Source organism: Pipra filicauda, unplaced genomic scaffold, assembly GCF_003945595.2.
Source record: "Pipra filicauda isolate LSUMZ 115617 unplaced genomic scaffold, ASM394559v2 scaffold127_size2900866_pilon, whole genome shotgun sequence".
Lineage (NCBI taxonomy): Eukaryota > Metazoa > Chordata > Aves > Passeriformes > Pipridae > Pipra > Pipra filicauda.
In genome coordinates, this window is record NW_024103740.1 from 930,930 (window position 1) to 958,739 (window position 27,810).

The following is a 27,810-nucleotide window of genomic DNA, read 5'->3' on the forward strand; positions in this document are numbered from 1 at the left end:
TTTGTTTAGGCTCTGCTGCTCCACTGCAGTAATTTGATGGGCACAGGTAGAGAGGGGCAGTGCTGGAGACTGAGAAGGTGAGTCACTACACTGGTGTGCACTTCAGAAAGTGATTTTGCACACACAGTGAAAGGAAGCTGCACACACTTACTTAGAGCTTGCTGAAAGGTAGGGAAGTGTCCTTCAACAAGAACTTAATTCCAGAGTGATAATTTGAAGAATCTTTATTGAAACATTCAGGTAAGTATCTAAAGAATGAAGCTCATTCCAACAAAACTTACTGATTTAACACTTCCAAATATAAAAACATTAAAAAGTAATCTTTGTGGTGATAACTTCATCCCCAACAAATTACTCTTATTATTAACATACTTCATTGCACCAAAGAAACCAAGGAGGAAGACTAGTCAACTTAATTGCTTTTGCACTTTAGAAAAATTGCACTGATTTACATAAATTACCCCAACAGCAAAATTAACCTTGTTCGTGGCATCCCAGCCCTGCAGGCCTGAGGAGCTGAGAGTCAAATCAGGTGCCAGTACAATTCAAAAACCCTAAATTTTTCAGATTATCAAAGTAAGCCCCAGGACCACTACAGCCATTATGGTATTAATGGATACCCATCAGGAGGGGAAGAAAAAACCCAGTATTTGTATCCAGTTCTACAGGGATGGGATGGTTTGCATCAAAATCAGGTGACTCAAGGAAAGCAAGTGTTGCCAGAGATCTTTCCACAAGAGGCTCTGAAACTCTGCAGTGAAGTGATTAAGATGATCCAGAGGGAAAACACTTTTAGACCTTGGGTTTGGATTTATCCAAAGTAGTCCCAGACACTCTGAAGTTGTGCTGTGCTGTAAATAACCTAAATAGTTTCTTTAGAGTCTGTACAATTCCTACCATAGGTAAGTTACTGTTATTCAAAAAATAAGTGTTGAAACCGTCACAAATGTATTGGTTTTTCAAGCTTTACTACAACTATCTTTAAAAATACACAACAGAAAGAACTCCAGTTACACCACATCAACGTGTGCGAGCGGATTTGGTGTCAATGCCGTGCAAAGGAACGCAACGGTGCCTTGGTGATCCTTCCCAGGGGTGGAAGCAGGGAGCTGGTCAGGCATGCAGAGGCACTATTTCTTTCTAAAAGGCTTAGAACTCATGAACTCGGTCCCCACTGTACCCAGGGCTGTGGCTGGGTGTGTGAAGCACAACAGCAGAACAAATGGTCGCTGGCCAAGCACTCCTCAGTGACCCCCTATTTACACGGGCCCGGCCCTCCCAGCGCCGCCACGGCTGCTGGGCAAGGTGCTGGATAAGGTAACAAAAGGGAAGCAAGGCAGTAGTGTGACTGCAGGAGAGGTTAAACTGAATTGTAAATAGGTGAACAACTGGCAGTTGCTTGGGGGGTTTTGTTATAAGATGTAGTAGTATAATCATTGGGTGCAACTGTATTTTTAACCATGGGCATGGCTGATGGGTTCGTTAGCAAGTGTTACCATGCGTAGATTCCTGCAGGAAGGATAATTGCTAAGTGTTTTTACAAATGTTTATGAGCACTTAATAAATTTCACTACTGCTTTGGTGACACCGACATGTAGAGGATTAAAGCAACTGTAACAAGAGTATGATAAGACAAATCTCTGTCCCAGGGGAGGGAATTTATATTTGTGCAAAATCCCAGTTAATAAGTTACAGTAGTTATTACTGTACTAGTGTGTGGCACTGTTCACATTTTCAATGCATCATTAACACCCTGCCTCCCTGGGCAGGGGCTGCCTTGGCAAAGTCTGAAATCCACACTGGATTTTATCTTTCACTTGCTTGTTCCTCTCCCTTTGCACAGTCAGGTGGTGATTTGTCACTGTGAGTGTCCTCAGTGTTTGTCTGTGCCTGTGCCACCTCCTTCTGCTCCTCTGGTTTTTGTGTCTCCAAAGGTCCTTGCTCGTGGCTGGGGGATAGAGCTGGGGGTCTCTGATCCATCCTCTCCAGGTCATCACAGTGGCTGATGGAACTGGTCTCACTGAACCCATCAGAGCTTCTTAGAGACCTTTTAAAAGCTTTCTGACCTGCAAAGTGTTTGAAGAACACAACACCCATGAAGGCAGCAAACACAAACAGTGCTGTGCACAAGTTCAAAGGAAGTGTCATAATTCTACAACTGCAAAAAAATAGGTTTTGTTTGGGTGCAACTTTGTACCTAAATATAGACACTCTCCCTTGCAGTTAGAGACAGGTCTGCAAAGTAAAAGCACCTGTCCTTGTATCCTGTATATGCAGAGACAGGTAAAACTGAGCTGAAACCAAACTGCCTACACACACACTGAAGTCATTCCAGGGAAAAAACCTGCATAGAAAACTACAGGCTGGAAGCCACCAGCTCAAAAGGTGAGTTAAAACTGTGGGTTTCCTGCCAATCAGATCAGCATTGATTACTAATACAACTATGCAGAGAGTGCCATAGATTTAACAGATCTTCACCTTAGAAGGACTTTGTCCACAAAATATTTGGTGGCAATAGAAATGCAGTTGCTGAAGTACATGATTACATGATGTTATGCTTTTATTTCAAATAGAACTTTTGGCTTGTTGCTTGCTCGTTTTTTAAGCTCAATAACCTCATAATATTCTAGAGGAAGATTCCAGATTTCATGGACTGTTGTCAGCTACTGGGATAACAACTTCCTGTAGGCCCAGGAAGAATTTGGGGGGAGAAAAGAGGTTAGGGTGGTGGTCTGTGTCACGTGTACAATAAGGTTTTTAAGGCAGTAGGAGATGAGCTCCAGTTCCAGATATTAAGAAAGATGGAAAATCACATGGCTCATCCTGTCTCAGGATGTTTTATCGAGTTTTAGAAATTTAACTAAGACACAGAAACTTACCAGGAAGTCTTTGCTTTGCAAGGCTGGAAGTGGGAGTGGGTGGTGGAGTGGTGCCTGTTCCTTGGGCCTTTGACACATATGTGGATTCTGTGGATTCCAGAGAGCCTGTGGGTAAAAAAAAAAAAAAAAGAAGTTGACTACAACCCAGGCTGGAGCAGTTTTCTGTTTGCATTTGTAAGGTATGTAACAGTCTTCTTGTTAATGCACATTTCTGAAAGTGCATGTGCTGGTTGAGTTCAAACTGCCACGGGGTGGGGGATCCATTTCTGAGTACCCGGGGACAGGAGCGCTGACACTTCAGAAATGGATGGTTTCCCCTCACACTCACTCACAACACTGCTACACCCTGCAGGCCCTTTTCCTTTCTCCCCTGGGCGCTTGACATCTTCCCAGCTGCAAGCTATGGAGCAGTGCACATGGAGGGGGTATCTAACCATGCAGGGGTCAGCATTCCCAGGGGAACATGGCTGTTCTCTGCTGTGAGAACCTGCCCGGTGGTGCATTGAGAGTCAGAAAGGCCCCAAGCACAGCAGGAAGTCTTCCCTGCAGGTTACAGACACACAGACAGCCAGGCCAGGTGTGACAGGCACTGCTGAGTCCAGGAATATTCATTCTTAATTCTGCCACAGTATTTTTATAGTGGAAATTTATAAATTCAGAAAGTATTATGTGGGTACATCAGATTCAATGATGTAAAAGCTTAAAGGCAGCTCCTTCCACGTCACCAGACATGAATTACAAATATGTTCTTGTACATCCTGAGGGTGGATCATGTCACTCATGATCCAACCAGCACAGGAATGTGCTGCAAGTTCAGTATCAAACTGGGAACAGCCCCAAGAACAGTGTAACATGGTGCAGGTGCACGAGCCCTACCTGCTGTTAAATTGAACGTCCTTCCCTTCGGAGAGGCTTGGAAGGGGGAAAACCAGTTCAGCACAGAGCCCACCACAGGAATCTGTCGCAGCAGCCCCTGCAAAGCACAACCCAACACTGGCTGGTGAGCAAGTGACCCCTTTGTGACAAGTTATCTCAAGTACAGCTGATGTTTAGAGCCTTACCTCCTCCAGGAGTCGTTCTTCATTTGCTTTCTGAAGCTGAAGCTGTGCTTCCTGGATCCCTTTTCTAACAACTTCAGTCATGTTTTCCAACAGCTAATAAAGCCAGAAATAATTATATATATTATTCAGACTTGAAATTGTCTTTTCAGTTCAGGTTTTCAGGATCCAGACAGGGTAATCAGATATTTTTCTAATTTAAGACAGTATTTGACAATCTCTATTTCATTATGACTGTAAATTAAAGAATGTACAGGCTTACTGCAGGATTTTTAACAGATAAACCCAGAGGAGAGAATGTAATTTTAAACAGGAAGGGTACTTTTTTTTTCCTTAACACTTAGAAATGAGCCTGTGATCCAAAGTCTTCAAAGACCTGCTCAGCAACTAAGGTGAATATCTGGGAAGAATTTTTAGGTTTATAGAGCACATTTTGGTTTCTAGAAGCACCTGGGACTTAAACCAGCCTCACAGCAAGTCTAACAAGGTATATGTCAGCCTGGGTTCCCTTTGTTTTTCTAATTTCATAAACAGCTGCCACTCTGGTCCCTGTGGCAGCCCAGGCCAGCACCAGCCACGTTTGACACTGCAAAGGACAGGCAGTTCACTGGGAGAGCTGCAGGGGCAAGGAATCAAAAAACAGAGCCTCAGTTTTGTTTGGGCAAGACAAATGCCAATTTCTATATATTTATATGGGTTTTAATATTGCACTAGGTCTAGATTAGACAGGCACTTCCTCCAAAATGCCCAAACTTTGTGTTACTGTCACTTAATAAAAGGAGAGAGAGGAAGTTGCTTCTTCTTCCTGGGGGAGAGGCCAGTGAGGAACTGACCCCCACGGAAAGCTCAATACCCAGAGGTACTGGCTACAGGATAGAGTGCAAGGGAATTGCACTTGGAGCACCAGGAAGAACCAGTGTGTTTTCTGGTCTAGTCAAGATGTTCATCTTCACTTTTGGTTCTGGCTTTTACTGCATTTACTTCATGTCCTCAGGGAAGGCTGGAACTGATGTAGGTTTTTTCTAAAAGCCTCCCTCTTGCACCAACCATCCCTCACCTAAACAGGGCAAGTGGCAACATATTCCTGTGGGCAGAAACAGGCCAAGGAGTTCTGAAGTTCTGGTTATTTTTTAGGTGAGGAAATTAAATGTCCAAGACTAAAGGAAAGAAGGGACAGATGTTCATTTGTGATGCAGGTCATTTCGGAATTCTGGTTCAGAGAACATTTGGAGAACTCTACTCAGGTAAATGCTTTGACAAATAGGAGTTCCATCATCAGCTTTATTACTTTAATAGATTATTTGTAATTTCTGGTTTAAAGCCACCAATTTAGAGTTTTTCACATATTTTAGCGCACAGTTTTATCTTAAAACTGGTATATAAAGAATTTCAATCCCACCATATCAAGCAGTGAAGAGACACACCAGCTCACAATCAACCCCCACCTTAACTTTTGTTTTTTGACAGCCTAAATTTTAGTGACTAAATGAGTCTATTTCAGTACCACTGAGGTTTTTCATTAAAACTACTGCACACAGGACCATGAACACAAATCCAGACATCCTCAGGATATCACCATCTGTAACAAAACACTCCTTCCCCAGTGAATAAGACTGTTATGGGCGAGTACAACTTTTACTTTCACAAAGAACAAAACCATGTCCTGAAGCCAATATGAAAGGGGAAAAAAAAGGGTACTGAAATATTCTGTGACTTATTAATACATACTCTGGAATTTTCTTCAATTTCTCTGCCTGTTGCTGCAATGGTTTCAACCAACTCTGACACATCCAGATCCTCCGTGACCATTCCAATGTAAACACAGTTCTTCTGCCCCCCAAATTCTGGACCTGTGAGCACAGGGAGAATCAAGTCTTTGTGATGTACAAATCTGGCACAATCTTGCAATGGCTGCAACACTCATGTGTGTCAATCTGGAAATCCTAATACACACACACCCTTCAGTAATTAAGGGCAGGATCTGCATGGGTATAAATTATGTAGACCAAAAAAGTTCAGCCCTGGAGGTTTTCAAAGACAGAAAACATAATCTGAGCAAGAAAAACAGTGGGTATTTTATACAGTCAAGGAGTGTATTATAAATATCAGTGTTAGATATGCTTCAAACTCCTTAATTTTTTGCCATGTACAGCTTACTTGGTTCCACATCCATAGGGCACTTAATTCTTGAAAGCTGACTGGAAAAAGATCAGAGTTCTGAGTAAGCACATTAATGCTATTGCAGCTGTCATGTGGCACTGTGTAAATGTGAGTGTTGCTAATTATCACAAAAGTCATCTGAAGCTTTTAATCCAGCTACAGAGAGCAGTGAAACCGTCAGTGCCAGTGGGTTTGGAATGAGATCTGCTTTTCACTAGATCCAGCACAACCTGAGAAGGCTGAGTTTACAGAGGGACACTGCAGCTTTTAGTCTTTCTGACAAGGAAACTCTTCTTGGTCTAGTTGCCCATAAATCAGTTTTCAGAAGTACTTCTGGGAACAGTGCACCTTGCTCACTTGGTGAACACTTCCCAACTGAAACAGGGGGGAGGAACAAACAGTTACAGATGTTCTTTGTGCAGTAACCACATAGGCAGCAGCTAATTTTGCACTGTAATGACCTATCAAACCATTCTAACACAGCTAGGACAATGACTGTTAGCTTGAACAGAAGTTTTTTAAATAGTGCAGTTACCCAAAGAAAAAGTGAGATCTGACTCCAGTTCATTTAACTTCTTCAGAAGTTCTGTATTGATTTTTTCTAGTTCTTTTTCTTGTTTGTCATCATTCTTCTCATCACTGTGGTAGTTGTACCTTCAAGCCAAAAAATAGTAATTTTACTTTACAGTACATACAAAAATACCTGCACATTTAGCATGTTTCTATAAATTCCTGTATTTTATGAATGTTACAGCTCAGATCAGCAAGTTTACTGGTTTGTAAACAGAGATTCTGGGGTGGGGCAAGTCTGCTACTGCAAACTCAATAGATTTCTAGTTGATATATTGATTATACTTGAACTGTTTTGACTATACAGAAGCCTTCCCAAAGGATCACAACAGGCACTTGGAGGTTTTTTTTCCAAGTGCTATTCAGCATATCAGTGAGTGCCATTACAGATAAAAATCTAAGTTACCCTTGGCTGAAAAGAGGATGCACTTGCACATAACATATCCCTCTAACAGAGCCACAAACTGCCTACAATGCTACAAGTGGTGCCCTGATTTTGCTAAAACAGCACTTCAGCTTTTCTTTAAAAAACACAATCAAACTAAATAGCATTATAAAGCCCTCAAAAGCTTCAACTGGGTGCAAAGCCAGATAATAACCAGCAAATGATACATCCAGATCACAACTAAAGAGACCACGTATTTCTGCCTGTTAAAACACAGTCTATCCAAATATAGAATGAAGAAAAAAATTTACCTTACAACACCTAACCCTGGCCAGCCAAGATCTTCAATATACAACAGGCCAACTGTTCTTCTCACTTCTTGCTCAAACTCCTCTCTCAGCTGCAGAGTGCTTGTCAATACTGGGATCTTCATCTTCAAGCAGTCCACCAACTGATCAATGTCTTGTATTTCAGTTCCTAAAACTGAAGAGCAGATGTGTTAGTGAGTGATATATGTGATGGACATCACAGAGATATCTGAATTAAGTAATCTGTGAAGAAGGCTCTCTGCAAGTCAGTCATAAATAGAATTTACAGACAGTATCGAATATCTTGATCTGTGTCTTTTTCTTCAGTTATCTATCCCCTGATACATCAAAATTAAAAGACGTAAGGATTTCATATAAAACTAATAAAAAGGATTTTCTCATGTTACAAACTAATAAGGATATGTTACAATATCCCTTTTCATTACATCAGTAGCTGGCATCAGAAAAAAATCCTCTTCCCATAGACTAGCTGGTCACGAATTAGCTCCCATGCTGGTTTGAAACAAAACATCACAGCATCACCAAGTCATTTTATTCTAAAATCTGTTTTTCAGTGCACACTAGGACCCTCTCACATGAGCTACTCCCCCCCACAAGCTAACAGGAGATACTGCATCACCCTGAGCCCCTGCACAAACTGCACTGTGCATCTGCCAAGGCTAAACTAAGTAGCACAACAGTGCTGGCTTAAACATGAAATTTAAGACACTTTCCAAAACACAGGTTTTGGAAACCAATAATTATAGAAAACCCCACAGATTTAGTAAATAATTATTCTACTAAAGTAGCTATATTTTGAACATAAGCACCTTGCAGTGTTGAAGCCCCTGGGTAGAAAGGTCAGGCATCTGGTGTTTAGCAGCTCAGGGAAGGAATGTAACTGTTAGAAGCAAACAGCTTCTCCCCTTGCTTTTCCTAATGAATTTAAAAAATAACCAGTAAAAGTCTCTCTCTGCAGAGGTGGTGAGGCAATGTCACCCACAAAGCTGAGCCACCACCATTGTACCCGGTGCCAAGGTGCAGCAGAACGATAAAACTGAGACAGTTTTGTTTTGTTTGTGAGAAAATCCTCACCACAGGGGAGGAGTTTCTTGAGCACCCCTGCTTTTACAGCAGGAGACTGGTGTACAATCCTGCAGCAAATGCCAGCTTTTCCAAGGGGTTGAATGCAGTGAGTGTTACCTGCAGAAGTCATCAGGGGGCTGAAACGCACACACGTGCCCTCATCTTCCAGCTCTACCACATCCACTCCACTGGCAGGAACCAGCTGTGCCAGCTGCTCTCCCAGCTGCAGGAACAGGGCACAGTCAGAGAAGCACACAGAGCACCATGACCTCCTGCAGCCCCTGCCTCAGGCTGTGCCCACAGCTCAGGGGAACCACATGCAAAGAGTTCTCCGTATTTCTCAAAATCAGTTCCTGTACCAAAACACTTCAGGCTTGCTGGGGATATGACTCTGACATATCCGTAAAATTAAGAAAATTCAGGATAAGCTACAATTGTTACAAATTATAAGTTTCTGCAGAATTGTCCCTGCCATTGAGTGTGCCATGGTTACAGCACAACCAACCCATCCCAGCCATGTGCTCAGCTCTCGGACAGCACAGGTTTCTACAACTTACCCTCCAGAGCTGGAAAATAAGGCTGTCTATTCAAGAATACGCAGACATTGTCAACAGAGTGTCTGGCTGGTTTAAAAGAATTCCAAAGTTTTCATATATTCCCACAAGACCAAGAGAAAAGCCAACAGCTTAAGATGCAGGAATGATTTCAGTAGTAATTACGTGTAAAATAATCAGAAATGTGAAAGCAGCTTTGCTTCAGAGCAAAATAATCTTTTAAATCCAAAATACCTTCTAGTTTAACTTTAAAACTAATCTAACAAAGGGTTTATAAATCCTAATGAACCCCTGAACCATTCCACTGTCACTTCACTTTCCCTCAAGAGAAAAGCATCAGTTCTTACCCACTGATTGAAAGTGTCATAAATGTGTCTTTCGTTGCTTATGATGGGGTGCTGAATAGTTGAGGCCTGTGCAGCATGTGAGGTCTGATCTGAATCCAAAGATAAAAAAGAGTCACAGAAGTGGATTTTTATTTACTTAATTAAACAAAAGGCAACCAAAAATTTAGATAAAAGACAATTACATTTCCTAGATAATGTAACACATTTACACCATGTTCTGGGCCTCAACCAGACCCACAAGGACTTCTTTGCAGAGGTATGCTGAACATGATAAATACTAGAAGTAAAACAGAGTTGAATGTAATTCTTTTAAAAAAACTCAGAAAAATACTTTTGAGTTTTGAGGTTCAAATGCCCCAGTGGAAATAAACTCAGTGTTTTCACAAAGCAAAATTCTGTCACAGCAGTCTGCAATATTTAATTTGATGCATTCAGCCTTTTTTTTTTTTTAAATCAAGTTTTAATGATTACTTGGTTTTAAGCCACACAAAGATGCTACTAAGAATTTAAGAGTCCATTATAAACATAAAACATGCAGAAATGGACCTTTTACATCCTTGTAATTCAGGTGGGTGACTTCTCCCTAGGAAAGCTTTTCAAATCAATGCACAAAGCAACCCACCAAGTCACTGGAGCTGGATGAATAGGTTTACTTTGTGAGTACAACTGTTAATTAGATCAAACCCCAAATCAATACTCCCTCATGCCCAACAGAAAAAATCCACAGGCAATTAAAACCAACACTCACAACAGAACCACACGTTCCTCTGGCAGTGTTTTGCCTCAGCCATGGACACGTTCCCCCCTCAGGGTGTGCACGTACAAACAGCACAGCAACATCCTCTGCTGTAACTGAGGGGGCAAAATCCTCTTCTCTGGGAGCACATCTCAGTGCAGGTGTCCTGCTCAGAGACACACGTGGTTCCTGGATACCCGTGACAGCATTTCCAGAGCTGTTCCTAATGTATTCTGCTGGTTTTTAATTTATTGCAGCAGCCAAGTGTAACCAGTGACCCAGAGACACGTGGTGCTTGCCACTGCCACGAAGTGTTTGAAAGGAACAGAAAACCTGAACAAACCAAGAGCTTCCCCCACCAGTACAGTCAAACACTGCAGCTTGGGAGAGGCTTCCATCATCTGCTCTCAAGATCAAAATCATATGCAAATCTCTCCTCACTCAAGAAGGCAGAAAATTACTCGTTATGAAAATTTAAAACGCTGCGGTCTATCTAAAAAAAGCAGCTGTCACGTGTATGGATTCTGCCACTAGATTATGACCAGCATTCACAATCTTTTAAAAAGCATGTTACACAAAGTGCACTACATAACATTTATCTCAGATTCATTTAGTGAATTATTAGTTTAAAATACTGTAAAGAGGTGTGTTTTTTTGTTTTGTTCTGTTTTCAATAAATCACATACCTCTATTTGAATATTCCTGGAAAAACTTGAAAACCACCACTGGTGAACTCAGTTCATCTTCAACCTTAAAAAAAAAAAATATATATTTTTTTTCCTGTATTTTTAAAAGATTTAATACTGTGCATAATTCCTTATTATTATGCACAGTGTTAAATCTTTAAAAAATACAGGAAATAATTCCTTATTATGCACAGTGTGAGAAGAGCATTTTGTTTTGACAGCAGTAACAATGTTCACACTATCTCAGTATTGGAAGTGAACTCCAGGAGTGGAAGCAAACATCTCTAAACATATGAAAGTAAATCATTAGTCATTCAAGGCAGAACTGTATTCATTTAAGGTATGCATCTTTAAAATTTGGGCACTATAAAGTATAAAATCTAAACATGGTTGTTAGCAAATATACTATAGTAAGTATTAAAAAGTTTATTTAGTTTTGAGTATTTTCAGATATTAACATTAAAAAAATTCTCTTGGAAATCACCCCAGAATCATTGGGAAACATCCAGGAAGTTCCAGCAGGAATAATAAGATTAAAATTGATCCTGCCCTGGGGATAGGAGAAATGGACTGGGCAAGTGGTGGAGGCAATCTGAGGCTGCATTTCACAATCCTAAAGATGCAGGATTTGTTTAAGTGGAAAGGGTAAGTGAGACAGTAACTTGACCTTCCAAGGCCATTAATACTCTAAAGCTTACTCAGTAAGCTGACTACATTTTCTATACATCAAATGTCAATTCAAATTGGGAGCATGGGGGCAGGGAGTAAAATCACCAAACCCTGTTGGACAGAACATCTCACAGAAGCTGAATTTGGAATGAATATATTATAGGTAATTTCTAAAGCTATTTCTGGTGTAAAAACCTCAGCTGGGATAATTTTTGCAGACAATTTCACAGGGCTCTCAGGATGATCTCAACAGCAGGGTAAGATCCAGACAGAATATATGAAAGAGACTTATGGAAACTGGTTTCATAGATGTATTACTGAGAAAATCCATGTTTTAAATGGAATTAAATCAACTTCCGAGCACAACTTCTGGATGTTACTCTGTCAGCTCCTGAGAGCACGAGCACAGAGCAGTGGAACAAACACAATCTAGAGGTCACACACAAACATTTCACTGAACTTGGTCAGAAAACATCTTCAAAACAATGGCTATGGTTTAAGTAATATTTTTAAATATCTATTTTAGTCAAAGTTATTCTTATATTTAACAAACACTAAGCTATATAACCAAAGCATTAGAAGTAGACTGTACCGAAGTTTTAATGAAATCCAGGTTTTTCAAGTTTTCCAGCAGCCTTTGACTCTAGAAGACCACAGCAGAGGGGGAACAAAAATGAGAGAAACACAGTTTTAGAAGTTGAAGATTATTCTGAAAAACAGTAACTTCCTGTTTTTGAACAAACCCCTACAACACCTCAGAGACTCATCCAGTTTTTATTTGTAAATTTAGAATGTAAGAGAAAAATATTGTCTGGTTCTAGTAGGACACTGACTACAGAGTGATTTTTCACTAAAATAAAGTCTTGGTGTATTTGTTGACAAAGTTCCAGAGATGTTACAACTCCAGTGACCAACTAAAGCAGTGCTGTAGCAAAATTAACTTTCTCAAAGCTCTCAGAGCCACTGGTTCTGGTGGCCTCCTAACGTGTTCCTCTTACAAAAGACATTCTTACATTGTGGTTTAAGACTATTAATAGACTATTATAAAAACTAAGATCAATCTTAGATGCCACAAAATCTTAATGACTAATGACACTCTCTCACTCTTTTAGGTCTTTCATGCCAAGAGCTTCTTCACTAACCACTACAGAGACTTCTCATTTCCATTTTGCCCTTCTTTGATTTTCTGTATGTGCTGCACCTTTAAGAAAGTGTTTTGTATGTAAACAACACATTTTGTAACTAACACATTATACTGGACCTTATTTTTACTAAGGTAAGGACTCAATTTCAAAAATAGTGCACTTCCCACTGCATCTCAAGAAATGTTTTGAAGTCCTTCTTCCTAAAAGTAATTTACTATTACTTAAATAAATATGATACCAAGCAGAGTAGAAAAATAAAAAAGCCTTTCTCTCAACAGCTTTCAAGCAAAAACAGTTAAGAGAAGTGACAAAAAAAGGAAGTGACTGTGTTATTTCACTGGTTAGAAAGAACAAAGACTGATTATGTCTTGATTAAAAAAAATACAATCTAGCAGTAAAAGCACATCCTTCCCCCAAACACTCTCCTCTGCTTTCATCATTTGTGTGTAACAGTATGAACCAATGTGCTCTGCTGTCAACAACTACACTATTTTTAGTTGATTCTTCTACAATGCATCCCAGTCATCAAAGGGATCTACTGCCAGCTATCAGGACACACTCCTAAGCTGTTGCTCACCAGCTGAGAGGCGTGTTTTATCCTCTCCACGATGCCATCGTGGCCCAGGTACTGCAGGGAGAGCCACAGGGGCAGGGCACGGAGCTTCTCCACGGGCTGGCTCGATGTCAGCCCGGCTGCCAAGGACTAAGGAGGAAAATGAACAGAACACTATTAACCTCTCTTCAATGCTGCCATTTTTGCCAGCTTTTGCAAATTATAATTTAGATGTTTATCAAGAACAAGGCACTACGCCGTGATCAAAATCAAGATTTCAGGGTCTTGACTGAGAAGCTGAACTTACCAAGGATGGATCCTCGTGTCTGTAGAGTGTCACTGCAGGCACAGCTGGGAGCCCCAGCCAGGAACCCAGGGTAAGAGTCATGCTGTCACATTTTGTAGCTGCCTGAAGTTTATTACAGTAAGCAGAATGTAAGCCATATATATTTTCATTAGATCATGACCTTAAAATCTAGAGCACATTATTAAGTTTCTAGCTAGAGTAAACATACCAGTACAGAAGAGGAGACATAACCCAAAGCCAAAGTTGCCAGATTCACACTGAAAGAAAAAGTGGGTTTAGAACATATTAAATACATATTAACAGACAGCATTTTAATCTGCAGTTTAAATATTCTATGTTGATGTGTAAAAGGAGGTAATTTTTGTTCATATATTTTTCATTAACAAGGCAGTAGATGTTGCTACTTGGTATTCCAAGACTGAAAATTCAAAAGTAAAAATCCATTTCAATCTAAAAGTGTTTCCGTCCAACCTTTGGGGAAATCATCCCCTAAAGTGCTACTCATAATTTAGCATCAATTTCGTATCAGAAATAAATAGTATGGAAATATAACACTATACTATGAACCAAGAGAAACACTCTCTCTACTCCAGGCTCAATCTTGGAGCACTGGAGTCTTCACCAACATTGTCTGAGTTCCTGGAATTTCATTTTCTCTTGGTTTGATCCTCCTCTCAGTTATGATGCACACTGCACTTGCTGCAGCCTTCTTGACAACCTTCATAAAGTGTCATCTATTCCACACTCATTTCATTCTCCCTTCTCATTCTCAATAATCACTGTAGAACGTCCTCCCTCACTTAGAAGGTCTTTCAGGCCTCCCTGGCCTAGAAGGTCTTTTAATTCACACTTCAAGCTCTTCAAAGAAAGGGCAGATAAGATTACCATATGAATAAAAGCAATCACTAATCTATCTTGAACTAACCTCTCCAATTAATTCTTCCTATGTATGTAAATCAATTTCTATCTCAAAACGACCAAATTATAACCATATAAAACGCTTAATATGACAAAAATAAAGCTGGCCCTGTGGCTCCCTACCAGCTGATTAGCTGTAAAATTATGTGCTAAGAATTAGTTAAGACTTTGTAACGAATACAGCTATAGAGGAATAAATTCCCAGTCCCATACCCTTCCACGTGGAGCCACATGTTGTACTGCTCACAGAGCTCCTTCAGCCGGCCCAGCTTGTCCGTGTGCCCCGCGCCGGGAGTGCCTGGGTTGGACAGGGAGAGGGAATGACACAGGGTCAGCCTGCAAACCAGGGCTCTGCATAAAGCACCTCTTGTACTGGTTAACATCTCAGATATTTTTCCAAGTGCAAAGCAAGTAACAGTCACCTCCATCACTTGTACTTAGGGCAAATTTTGTTCACGAGCAGTTGCGTTTAGTTAACTAGAAGAAAAAGGAAATTTTTCAAGCTAAAGTTGATGGCACATCCATCAAAAAACTCTGAAGAGTTAACGTGAAACTGATTTTCAACAAGAGATTTGCACTCACTAAAATAAGTTATAGTCATATTAATACATCAACTGACGTGAGCAGAACTGCAGCAGTATACCAACTTAAAATCAGCTAAATAAAAACCCCTCTAGACACATAATTATTGTGTGGTCATTAAGATATTTCTTGATATGCAACCACTAAGCTGCTTAAGCAAATATATTCTTATTTTTATATTATATGTGTATTTGTGAAATAGCAGGGTTTATCTTTTATTGTTTGTCCATAGCACTTACCAGCATTGGCCACAAGCAACAAAGGCAGTTTTCCAGACTCAACATCATCTTTAATCACTCTGTCCAACAGAGCAACATCCTGTTATCAATAAGAAAACAATATGTTTGTCAAACACCAAATTGTTTCTCCTGAAGTGGAAAAATGCATTAAAAATAGAAATGGACATGATTGTGGCTTGCAGCTTCTTCTTCTCAAAGGCAAAATAATCTGAAGGTCAAATAAAGCACTTGTGAAAAATACAACATAGATGCATCATGTAGTTTGTAAAGGTACCTCTGAGTACTTGTGGTTTAGAAATCTTGCACTAAAAAGCACCTTACTTAAATACCATTAAAAATATTTTGCAAATTACAAGACCAGGATCCAAGCTGCTTTTAGAAAACTTCCATCTGTGATTTGTGCAGCTATAAAACAGAAGACTTAGAGGGTGAAAGTATGTTAACAAGCTTTTCCTAACGACATAATTGACATTCATTTAATGAGGCTAAAATAAAAAGCCAACAACAACAAAAAAAAAAGCATAACCAAAGAGCTCTTAGGAAAGACAAACTTACCATTTGGTGCTGAGATCCAAACATAGTGTTACAAGGCACACGGCACATGCAGGAAAGGGGCAACCCCAGCTGCAATAAAAATGATGGAATTTCAGCCACTGAGAAACACTCGTTTCCTGTGTTCACAGAAATACACAGAAACCAGTACGACAATAGAAACCTTTATTTATGTTATAAAGTAAGTCTCCTGCTAAAACTTATAATCAAATTAATAGCAGAGAAAAACAATAGTCAGCTTTTAGTTGAGTGGTCTCAGCTGCACTCAGATTTTTCAGTGAGATCCCTGTGCCCTGCACAACGGCCTAAACTCAGCCCTTTACTTGGGCACCCCTGCAATCAATATCCTGCAAGCAAACGTGTGCTCTGTGCCATGTCCCACTGGAAGGTGACAGTCACTTCACTACTGAGCAAAGATCACTAAACAAGTGAAATCCAGCTGATCATTCCTACCCATCACCGAACAGAAGATTCAGCAAAATAAGAGAACTACAGTTACAGACTTGTTTACTTTTGTCCTTTCATCTAAAAGAGACTGAATTAGTGTCTGATAACTCTGTTCCAGTTGCCTGCACTACAATATACATTCCTTCTCAAAACTGAAGATAAAATGTTATCACTTTGAAGTTCAGTGATCACCTAATTGTGGCCAGGTAACCTTATACACAAAAGATAAGGCACCAGTGTTACCAGCAGAATCTACTCTATACTCAGAGGCAAAAGGCTCCCAAAATACTGATCCTTAGCACTATTTTCTTGTATCAAAAAGTTTCCATCAGCATTTGGCTTACCAAGGACACTGACTTACTCAATGAACTTTTACCACCTACTTCCCAAGTAATTTTGGCTGAGACAAGTTCCATCTATGATACCATTTTCACTTCTCTGCAGTCCACATTTTTGAGTTGTGAGTAGTACCTCTGCCAGCCATTTCCAAGGGTCTGAAAACCAAAGGCCTCAAGAACTTGACTCTTCCTTTCAGTGCACGCTGTGTTTGAAAACTATCCCCAGTGCACCAAATGTTAGATAGGCCATAGGAAAGTCTGTATATGGCTCAATTAGCTCATTTAAGTCTACAAACACTCATGCAAAGAACTACTTGGAAAAACCAGTAAGTTTTAAGCATAATTAGGAGAAAAGGGGTTTCTTTAAAGTGCTGGGTTGTGGGGGTAATCTTACTATCCCAAACAAGACCTTCTGAAATTGCATCAGCACAGCCTACTCCTCCCTCAACAGTGTTTCTTTAAGAAAATATAAATATTTATTGAACATAGCAGTATAGGGGCATCATTCAGTACTAATTTTGCAATAATTCAGTGTGTTTGGGCTCAGGTCTATTGCACCACGGCCAACATCTTATGTAAAGCACAGTGCAATGTAGAAACAATCACTCATTTTTTAAAAAGTTACCACATAGGATCCTTTCATTGGAAATATGCAGAAAATTTCTCTTCCTCCCACTGTAATGCTGCTGCAAAACACAGGCAGTAAATGAAAACTGGAAGTATTTTTCCCAGACCTACTTGCAAGCTCTGCTTGCAGCCAAATCCCCAACTGATTGACTTTACCTGATTGCAGAGAGCTTGGCCCAGGCCTGTTCTGGCTGCAGAACTGATGTATATGACAGGCTGCTTAGAACAGAGCACGTTAAACCCTTCTATTGTGTAATCGTCGTAGCGCGTGTGGATAACGAGGCGACAGATTTTTAGGAGACCTTCACGATCATCTTCATGATAATAAGCTGATCCATTTTCATACCTGCAAGAAAAGCCAAGAAAATATGACCAACAAAACCAGTCTAGTGACTAAAATAACACTGACCAGCAAAGGAGCTCAGTGGAGGACAAATGATAACAAACCCTTCTCTTTTCCCAGGTTAAAGCAGATTAGAAGACAACTTCGATAAGACAGGCCAAGATTAAACAATGAGCCTAGTATATGTTTTCATTTAGACACAAAGATAGAATAAGAAAGGAAAAACATCTAGGTTCCTAAGATTGCCTTTACACAGTTCAAAACCTTGCTTACTAAGAGTAGAGTGCAGCAGGAAGCACGCTAAAGGCTTCATTCTGGTGTTAATATATATGTAAATTCTGGACTGCTAATTTTAAAGAGAATGCAACCTGACATTCTTTAGGCTAAGTTAAGGCTGTGTTTCAGACCTTTCAAATATTTGTAAGCTTGTGGCACAGTGTGTTGGTTCTTCTGTTGACACCCCTAGTCCATTTTTAAACAATCATCATTACCTACTCACACATAACTTATTCCCAGGGACTCACCTGAAAAGCCTGCAGAGCCAGAGAGTAGTATCAGAAAGGATCCTTGTTGTAAGTTTTCTCAGTCTTTCCCTGTCCAGCACAGATATATAAGCAGCCAAACTATGTCCCAGTAGAGCCATGTGACCCTGTTCACCAACATTTTGGAGTCTGCAAGGCAGAGCAGAGTAACTGCCAATGAAATACAAGCCAGGGACATTACAGTAAATTTAGATTTATGAGTTTTTAATGTAGAGTGGCAGAATTCCTTGACATGCAATTTAAATATTTAGCAGAGAGAAGCACAGTGGATGACAGTCACCCTCCTGCCACTGTGCATTACACACTGAACTGCCAGTGCACACAGAAGCTCTTGCACTGCACTTGGCCTAGAAACACCTCAGCTGCCTTTGAGCCCATCAGCCAACACCAGCTGGAACTAAGCACCTTATCTGCATTGGGACTTTAAAGTGCATCAAACACATACCCTCTCTCTCCCCACGCAGAGGACACTCAGGAGACTTAATAGTTTTAGAGGCACAGTTTTTATTTGTTTCATGGGGGGTTTTTGTTTGTTGGTTATTTTTTCTTGTGGGTTTTAAGTGTCTTTTTAATCCCCAAAATGTTCTTCAGATATTAAGTTTTCAATTATCTTCTGCAGATTAGTTAGCATTATTTCCATTTGACAGAAAAATGGAAACAAATTTTATTTCTAAATCTGCAGAGATACATGGTAAAAAAAATTATCTGTATTCAAAGCATGAAGACTTTCAGACTTAAAACAACTTTCAGAAAGTAGAAAAAATGAGCTGTCACATCAGAAACAACTCCCTTGTATAATTCAATTTAGTTACTAGTAATGAAAGCTTTATAATTTTAATAAAGCCAAGCCTCATGGATCATTCTGCTTCATTATACAAAGTAAGGTGCCATCAAAAAGTTACCTGGTTGCACCATATTTTACACCTGAAAATATTTAATATTTAAATATATATGGAAATTATATATACTTATACATAATAGAACTTATACTTTAATGTATAAGCTCTATAATAATCAGGACATAATAAAATCAGGTATCCTCCACACACAGTAATTGATATTGGCCTTACCGATAGGACTGAGAAGTTTCCTCTTCCTCCTCTCCATGCATTAGGTTCTGAACTAACTGAAGTATGCTCACCATATCCTGGCCACTGGGAGAGGAAAACAAAACCCACATTAAAAAACAAAAAGGAAGGTAAGGCCCAGCATCTAAAAGAGGCCACGTGGGACACTGCACAGCGAGACATGAACACTGCACTTCTGCTGAATGTCGAGAACAGCAACAAAAACGGCTCCTTGCTCTCAGAAAAACAGACCACACAGATGAGGATGCTGAATCAGTGAATTCAAAACTGTACCCAATTATTGTAGGAGACTCAGAAAAACAAATCTTCTGATATCTGAACACTTGGACTGAAAAGTCTGACTTGACAACATTGCATTGCTGCTGCAGAGCAAAGGAAAGGAGTATCTGAGGATCCGCGTTTTTCTTCACGTGAACCAGCTTCAGCTCATAACTCAGCAATCTCTTAAACAATTACCCACAAATATCAGTTTCTGGCAAATAGAAGCTATGTTAGACTCCTGACATGATGCACTCTAACATGGTGAAACTGGGAAAGATCCACAACACTTCACCTTTTATAATTTCAGCTAAAATTTACAGTAATGTAAGAACTCACCCTCTGAGTGTTGAAATTGCTTTTTATTCGTAGAAAAGATAATTCAGTGTCTCCACTCAAAACCAGGTTTATCTTCTGTACACTAAAGACTTAAATAGCTTTTGCAATACTTTCTGTACTGCTAACCTGAGCTCCTGCAGGATGGTCTTCCAAAGAGGACACAATCAATTTACATCTTAATTTTCAGGTACAATGGCCTTACCTGTCTCATGCACAAGAGCTCTGTTTAATTTTTGAAGACAGCTGTACTGAAAAGGTGGGGGGGGGTTGTTTTGTGGTTTTGGGGGTTTTAAGGTTTTCTCTCTTATCATCCTCAGCGGTTTTTTTTAATCCAGGTGCTTTAATTCAATAGCAAAAGTTTGTTTATGTTTGCTTTGAGTTGGAACCACAGCTGTAGGCATCAATACTTCATCAGATTCCAAGAGTTCACAATTTCAGTAACTAAGGACAAATAATCTTTCTTTCTGTTTTCTCCCTGAGTATGGAAATAGTTGGTATGATGATAAAATTATTTTTTCCCCTATGTGACTATGGGAAAAAGTTTATTAATAATGCCTGGAAAATGTTAATGTTTGCATTGGGGTGTCCTGTGCAGGGCCAGGAGTTGGACTCGATGATCCTGATGAGTCCTTCCAACTCAGTATATTCTACAGTTAATGATTACATATGATATATGATTAATACTAAAGTTGCCTGGAAGACAAACACGCTATGTATATTTTACAGATTTTGAAAAGAGCATTATCTAAAAATCCTTGCTGCCTACCTGCCTTGCAGTGGTCCAGGAATGTCCTTCCGTGCATATTTCTTTTCATTTTCCTCCTCCACTTTTCTAAGTTAAAGACACAAGAATAAACTATGCATTTAGTTTGTGTTTTATAACATCAAATAAGTAACTGACTTTGACTTGCAGAGATACATACTGACATGTTTGCAATCTATTTCACTGACAACAGGTTCAGAAACAAATCAGATGAGACCAACACAAAAGTTTAGCTCAAACTGAATTAAAGAGTTCCTAAGTTTTGGGTTTTTGTTCTTAAACAGAAAGCTTACAGAGAAGTCTCATACATACACTAATTAAAAATTACTTGCACTGCAGTAATAATAAAAAAAATCTCACATCTCTGAAAAATCAGGCTCACTGGACATATTCTGAATACTACAGAACATGCATAAAAATACGTACATTTACTTTAAAAATCCCATCATCTGAGAAACAACACTGATTTGTAGAGGTGTAAGCTTCAAAATGGCAATGTGACCTTAAACTACTAAGAAAATGAGGTTTTTTCTGCTTAATGCCAGCAACACCAATAACCTTCCCCTTAGCACAAACAGCTGCTGGGTTTGTATTATACCCTCTGCATGTACCTCTGATTGTCTTCCAGCATCTTCATGGCTTCGTTCAGGTTCTTTCCCATTTCTGCCAGAGTAGGGTCAACCATCTTTCAGGAAAAAGAAAACAACTTTTAAGAAAAGATCAAAAACCATTTATCTTACTACTGTCCCCACAGCATCCTCAATAGAAATTCATGCACTGGCCAGATTCTTTTAATAAGCCTGTAAATAGTAATTTAAAATATGCTGAATATCCTGAAGTCAAAATATACAAAATGAGAAAAATCCTACTAACCTAAAATAAACCAACAGAAAACTCAACTGTGATGTGGATTTTATTATTGATAGATCCAATCTTTTTCTCCACAAGGAAAGTCAGATTTTTTTTTTCAGACAAATAAATGTTCAAGTGCTCCTTATAATGCTTGAACTAGAAAAAAAGTATGTACCATATTAGTTATTTTTTCCCCTGAACCAATGATCACCTCAAAGACAAGCAAGCAGCATTTCCCAAAGAACTGCTTCTGCTCTGAAGAAGTCTCTTTTATGAACTTTAATCCAAGAGGCCTAACAGAAGTTTGTGGCACTGACACAGGAGATCTGGACAGGAACATTTACCCATTTAAATGGGTAAATCCCAAAGATGCCATTTGAAGCTTCCAAAGAATGTGAAAGGTGTCATCTGGCAGAGTCTGATTTACCTACAGTGATCAATATTGAATGGTATTTGAAAAATCAATATGCCCCAGCATGAAGGTAGAAGGCAACACCACTGGTAAGACCTCTCACATTAGACAGCAGAGAACCCTGAGATACTCAGGTGACCCTGTTAGAGTCTCTTCTCCCTGCCTCTGCAGAGCCTCCATAAATTCCACACCAACCCTTTTTCAAGCCATCAGCCCACCCACCAAAGCCTCTGGGAGTTCCCCCTGCAGGCTGCTGAGGTTGGGGGGTACCAGGGTAAGGGGTGGGGGCTGTTTAAAGAAAAAATCCCAAACAAGTTTAATATTTGAACATATATTTGAACTATCCCCACTGCAGGGATCTAGAGTAGCTTGTCTGCTATGTTATTTTAGCAGCATTATTCCTACAGGCCAACTTTCCATCACTGCTGATGGAACACATGCACCAGAGGCAAATGCCTTTGCTCATGTAGATGCAGACACAAAAGCAAATTTAATCACTGAAGGTAGTGGGATTCATTTAAATGAAGATTTTACACTATTTTCATCTGGAGGACTGACAGAAAAACAACAACAAAAAAAGTTGAGAGCTACCATATGTTCAAAGACTATTTTTACCAAAATATTCTGAGATTTAACTCATATCATAGCAAGTGGTTGGTGGCTGAAAGAATCAGTAGCCAGGCATGGGCACAGTGATCAGACCCAGGCTGACAGCTCTCTATCCTGTGGCTTTAGAAGTGGCCAGTAACAAATGTTTGGGGGAGGAACAAAAGAACAGTGCAAATATTGAGTAATATTTGCCCACCAGAACTCTCAGCATTCAGCAATAAATAGGTTTTTACACTTCAGTCTTCTACAAAATCCACTGGGTCTGAAGGCCAAAACTTAATCTAGTTCTGAGTGAAAAAGCAGTACAAATACAAACAGTTCAAGACCTCATCACAAGGATTAAAAAAATCCACACACAGTGCAAGCATTCAATAGTGAGAATACAATATATATAGCTAAAAGAAAAACCTAAATACAATCTTTGGCAATATTTCCACACAATTGCAGTGGTTTCCAGAGCTGCACCGCATCAAAGAAAACCTGAAAAGAAGTTCAGGGAAAAAAAAAACAAGCAGTTTTCCTCCTGGGAGCCCTTAAGCGAGTAAATGACAAGACTAATTTGCTGATTGTGATTATCTCACATAATTTAATTCAGGCTGCCATAAAACATGATCAATGGCTGGAAGGCAGTTACTTGTTTGAACCTCCCTTAGCATCACGTGCCAGTATTCAAACAGCTCTGCTGTAGATGAGGACACAAGATGCAGAGGCTTTACAGAAAGGGCTCTGAGCTGCTTTTGTTTGCTACCAACATCAAATTCACATCATATGTTACAAACCACACACGCTCACCTGTTACTCATCCTGCCTCACTAATAATTACTCACCCATGAAACCCTCCTGCCAGTAAGCTGGCAGAGTAAATACATAAAATACAGCTTCAAAACTCCTAAGAAGATGCACTAAGCTCCAAAAAATGCTATGAAATCCAGAAAGTCCTTGAATTCCAATGTGGGCTTAATTGGGAAATGAATCCCTTCTGCATTTTTCCAATTGCTAAGTGGATATACAGCAACTTAGCTCTCCCTTGAATTATGGGAAGAGAAAAAAGCCCACCTTTTACTGCTGAATGCTGAATTTCATATATATAAATATATATATATATATGCTCCTCCTCTGCTCACATTAGTAAGGGCATGGAGGTGGGAAGCAGGAGATCTGCTTATTTTAAGCAGCAAGAGAAATAGGTGTGGCAGAGTTGCAGCAAGAAACCAATTAGTTAAGAAAGGTTTCTGAACCCACCTTAATAACATGCCATAATAAAGTAGTATATTCCTTTAGTTTTGTCTGTAAATGAGACCAAGTTTGTACAGAATCCAATCAGAAATAAACTGAATACTTTTTTCATGGTCTTAAACAGTTTTTAAGAACGACTGGTGGATGAGTTCTTCAATATCACCTCCTGAACCCCAGGACAACACACTTTTTGAGGGGGTTAAAGCAGCTGCACTCAGTCCTTCCCCTGGTACTGCAGGGTCTGGCTCTGCTCACAGTCAGGGGAGCCTTTGACCACACGAGTTCCAAGATGTGACACGTCCTCCCAAGCTCTAGGGAGGCACCAGCCACAGCTTCTTCCTTCCAGGTGTCCGTTCAGCTTCCCAACACCTCCTGCCTCCTTCAGCCCCTGAGAGACCCTGACACACCCTGACCTGCTTTGCCTTCTATCATTCACTGCCTTCAGGATGTGTTAATCCAATTCACTGAGGTTATCCTGCACAGGGTTGATTTGTGGTTACTTCCCTGTTCTGTAACCAATCTGGTACTGGTTTTTTCAGCACTTTGAACTGTAAACTGTTAAAGATTTTATGAGCACTATGTCACACCTTGGAGTCACTTGGCAGCTGGGGAAAAGATAAGGGGACATTCTCCAGCTGTGATAAGACTGAACATTAAATGCAAATGTTGCTTCATATACTGTTTTACAATCTGGATTCTACATTTCTGTGGCTGTACTTCTAATGAAATAAAGGGATGATTTTTAAACACTACATAAACTAATGTGTGTGCAAAGCAACTCAGAGGTGTAGCTCATTTCCTATTTCATGGGAAGTACACCTGAGTTTCCCACTACATTATTTTAATTGCCTAAAAGAAAGTTTTACCATCAAAACCCAAAAACTATTGTCAACACTAAATTAATCTCAAACGATATCAGTATTCAGCCCAAAGAATATTGTGTTTATTCTCCAGGCTAAGAAAAGTTTAAGATAACAAAAAAGAAAGCAGCCATTTCATGACCGTTGGGCTTGAATGAAAATGGCACTGTGTCACCACAAGGCTTATAGATATTTACTCTTTGAAGCTTTATTATCTCCTGACATGCAGCAGGACCTGCATGCAGGTGCTGTCATGAGTTTTCTGTAAAATTACCAGGATGTTGTGGTAAATAGCACAGTAACAGAAGACAAAAGCCACGGGCTGAGCAAGAAACCAAAACAGTTTTTCATGTTTAGGGAAAACACTGTTGTAGAGACAGCAAGAAGTTACAAGTGGAAAATGTACACTGTTTTACCACTGACAAAGTCACCTAACTTGAAATGTTCAAATCCTTCAGAAAACTGGTCACTTATACCAAAATATAAATGGAGGAAAAATCAAAATAAAAAAACACATATATGTATAAAAAAATATTTTAAAAAGCATAGCTCTGTTAGCCAGAGTTATGATTTAACACAGGCTTCCAGAAGAATTTAATTTGAAGTTCACCCCAAAAAAGATTTCTGGATTTCAGATAAAATTGAGTTGGAGTTATACCACTTATGACACACAATTAATACATTAAAAAAAAGAAAAAACACACAAAAAAAATGTGTGATAAAACAAAGTCAATTTTCAAAATCAAACTATGAGACTTGGTGTGCACACCTGTGTGTCAAATTCTGCAATGGTTTTCCTTGCAGTCCTATTGTGCAATGTCTTCAATTCTCAGGAAGTTTCTCATCTGCTAAAAAAAGTCTTTTTCCATTTGCAAGAATCTAATGACTGCAGTCACTCAATGCCACCGCATTACAGCTAATTAGGTGATTGTACCAAAATGGTCAGGAAAAATACAAAGTTGTGACAAATTTGAATATAAGTTAAAAAGTATTTCTCACTGGCATCCCAATCAGCTGCATGTATAAAAACACGAGGAGGAGAGAACACACGGTTCAAATAAAAGAGTCTCTGATCTGTTATGATAATGCTTAAATAACCACAAGATAAGTGGACACACATTCTCTGAAGATAAATGTATCCCATCTTGGATGAATTTGAAATTTATTTATTTAGGGAGAAGACTTATCATGACATCTCATACTCAAGACTAGAAAAAATGCAAATTGTACAGATTTACCACAATCTTAACCAGACTATTCCAAGAGGGCACTAACCTCCAAGTGGCTCCAAGACCATAATCTTATTGTGGCATGTTATTATATAGAGGAATACAACTTTTATACAACAAAGAGAGAAAGTAAAAAAAAAGGTAACTGTTTATACACATCTATCCGCATATATTGAAAAAACAGACATACAAGTTTTTGTAGGGCCCTCACCATTACAGACTATTCCTTACATCAAGAATACAAATAATCAAAACATGGACTGTCTGTAGATATTTCATTCTTACACAGTGGTTTTATTGTTTCTTATGATGAACTAGTCAAGCAAATTTCTAAGAACTTTGTCAGTACTACCCCTGACATGTACTAATGAACCTTCTCTAAATAACTGCATTAACTCTCTTTGAGTCCATTTGACAGAGACCATACTCCAAGCTACTATTTCGATTAAGTTTTACTTCATAAATAAAACCTTTCAGAACAAGCAACAGTCACTGTAACTTTTGTCAGCACTAGTAAAGAACTTAAGCTTTTAAAGACCACCAAATACTCTATAACGCCGTATTCTTCACGTGGATTGCAGCATATCGAACTTTTTTGCTACCAACCCTTTAGCCACATGAGGAAGGTGCTTCCTGGATTTCCTAACCATCCATTTTACCGGAGCACATCCCATTCAAACTTCTCTGGGCAATCCCAAAGCTCACATGAAACCAAACGTACAGTCGATGATGCAAGGAGGGGCGTGCGTGCACTACCAACCCCTGAGCACCCAAAATATTCATTATTCTAAATGGATCCAGTCCTCACGCCGGGGGACAAGCGGCAGGAGCCCCTCGAGGGTGTCCCGCAGGCGTGGGGCACCCACGGACTCACCGTGACAGGGGCAGAACGGGCTCTGTCACTCGCCCACGGTGTTACACGGCCAATGTTTGCTCTGCACAGCGCACTGGGCAGCAGAGCAAACACAGGGCAGCAAACACCTCCATATAAAATGGAAAAAAAACCAAACCAGTCAAATAATATTTTCTTTAATAACATTTCCCCTCCTGTCCTGCTGAAGGCTCGCCCTGCCAGGAAATAAGCTCCATTTTTTTTTTTTTAAGAAAACACAAACCCCGCTCCCAAAGCATTTCCTGGTAGTTATCCCGAGTTCCCGATCCGGGACACGGATGCTGGTCACACCCGCGGCTGGGGGGGGGTGGGGGGCGGCACACCCGGGGGGGCTCTGGGAAGCGAAGCCGCCTTAGCGCCGGGGCAGCACCGAGCCCCAGACCCCTCCCCGCGGCTGCGGCCCCACCGCAGTCCCATCCCGTCCCGTCCCGTCCCGTCCCGCCCCCGCGCTCAGACCTTCTCCAGCGGCCCGTCCATGTCGGCGGGCCCGCCCCGGCCCGGCGCGGCCGCTCCACGCTGGCAGCGCTGACGGGGCCGCGCGGGGCGGGCCGCGCTCGCGCGCTCACCTGCGCCCGGGCACCGCCCCCCGCCGCGCGCACCACCGCGCCGCGCGGGAGAGGGGGGACAGAGGGGCGGCCACGCTGAGCGCGGCGCGAGGGGATTAGGGAGAGCGCGGCCGCTCCCCCCCCACGGCGCCTGGTGGAACAGTCCCGGGGAGGTGACAGGTGGTGGCGCATGCGCAGGGAGCGCGGCGCGCGTGGCCGTGGGCCCGGTCAGGGAAGCGGGGCTGGGACAGGAGCGTTGTGCTGCGGGTTCGAGTCCCCGCCGTGCTGGGTCGTGGCCGCCCGGACCCCGGGAGGGCTCTGCGGGCCTCCAGCCTTCGTGAACCTCTCGGCTGTCACCCCGCTGTCGCCTGCGGTGGCACCAGACCTTTCCTTTGCGGGAACGCTGCACAGCCCGGCGGAGAGCGCGCACCTTCCCGCGGGTTCTGTTACGGGCAGCCCCCGAAGACACAAACCGGGGGTTTTACTGGGCTTTATCTCTGGTTTTCCAAGCTGGAGTTAATTTCCGTGCATATCCCTCTTCTGTTTAGCGCCGTTGATATTATTCAGTAGCACCACTTGCAGATGGTGTTGGTGGTGTTTCCCGCAGGGATGTACCGGGATGAGGAGCTGGAAAGGGCAGTTCGTGGGCCCGGCCCTGGCACGGCGTGTCCGCCGAGCACTGGGCAGCGCGCTCAC

At 40.8% G+C, this 27,810-nt stretch overlaps 1 protein-coding gene across 1 annotated transcript; it reads right to left on the bottom strand.

Moving 5' to 3' along the window:
• Positions 1-208: 208 nt before the first annotated feature.
• PDXDC1 (pyridoxal dependent decarboxylase domain containing 1) lies at positions 209-27,122 on the bottom strand. Its single transcript, XM_027743909.2, has 23 exons — positions 27,026-27,122; positions 21,091-21,164; positions 20,483-20,548; positions 19,102-19,185; positions 18,014-18,160; positions 17,303-17,492; positions 15,738-15,806; positions 15,183-15,261; positions 14,575-14,659; positions 13,652-13,700; positions 13,444-13,545; positions 13,161-13,286; positions 12,031-12,081; positions 10,770-10,833; positions 9,348-9,436; positions 8,564-8,669; positions 7,364-7,535; positions 6,633-6,751; positions 5,666-5,787; positions 3,941-4,033; positions 3,756-3,852; positions 2,880-2,984; positions 209-2,066 (listed from the first exon to the last, which is right to left on the bottom strand). Exons 1-23 carry the CDS (start codon positions 27,044-27,046, stop codon positions 1,807-1,809), a joined length of 2,370 nt encoding a protein of 789 aa, XP_027599710.2. The 5' UTR covers positions 27,047-27,122; the 3' UTR covers positions 209-1,806.
• Between the last annotated feature and the right edge of the window lie 688 nt (positions 27,123-27,810).

Coding starts and splice junctions, on each gene's coding strand:
- PDXDC1 (XM_027743909.2), bottom strand. CDS start 27,046: ATGGACGGGCCGCTGGAGAAG. Junction 4,034..5,665: donor AAATTGAAGAAAATTCCAGA/GTATGTATTAAT, acceptor TGGCTTTATTAG/CTGTTGGAAAACATGACTGA. Junction 3,853..3,940: donor AAGAACGACTCCTGGAGGAG/GTAAGGCTCTAA, acceptor TGTGCTTTGCAG/GGGCTGCTGCGACAGATTCC.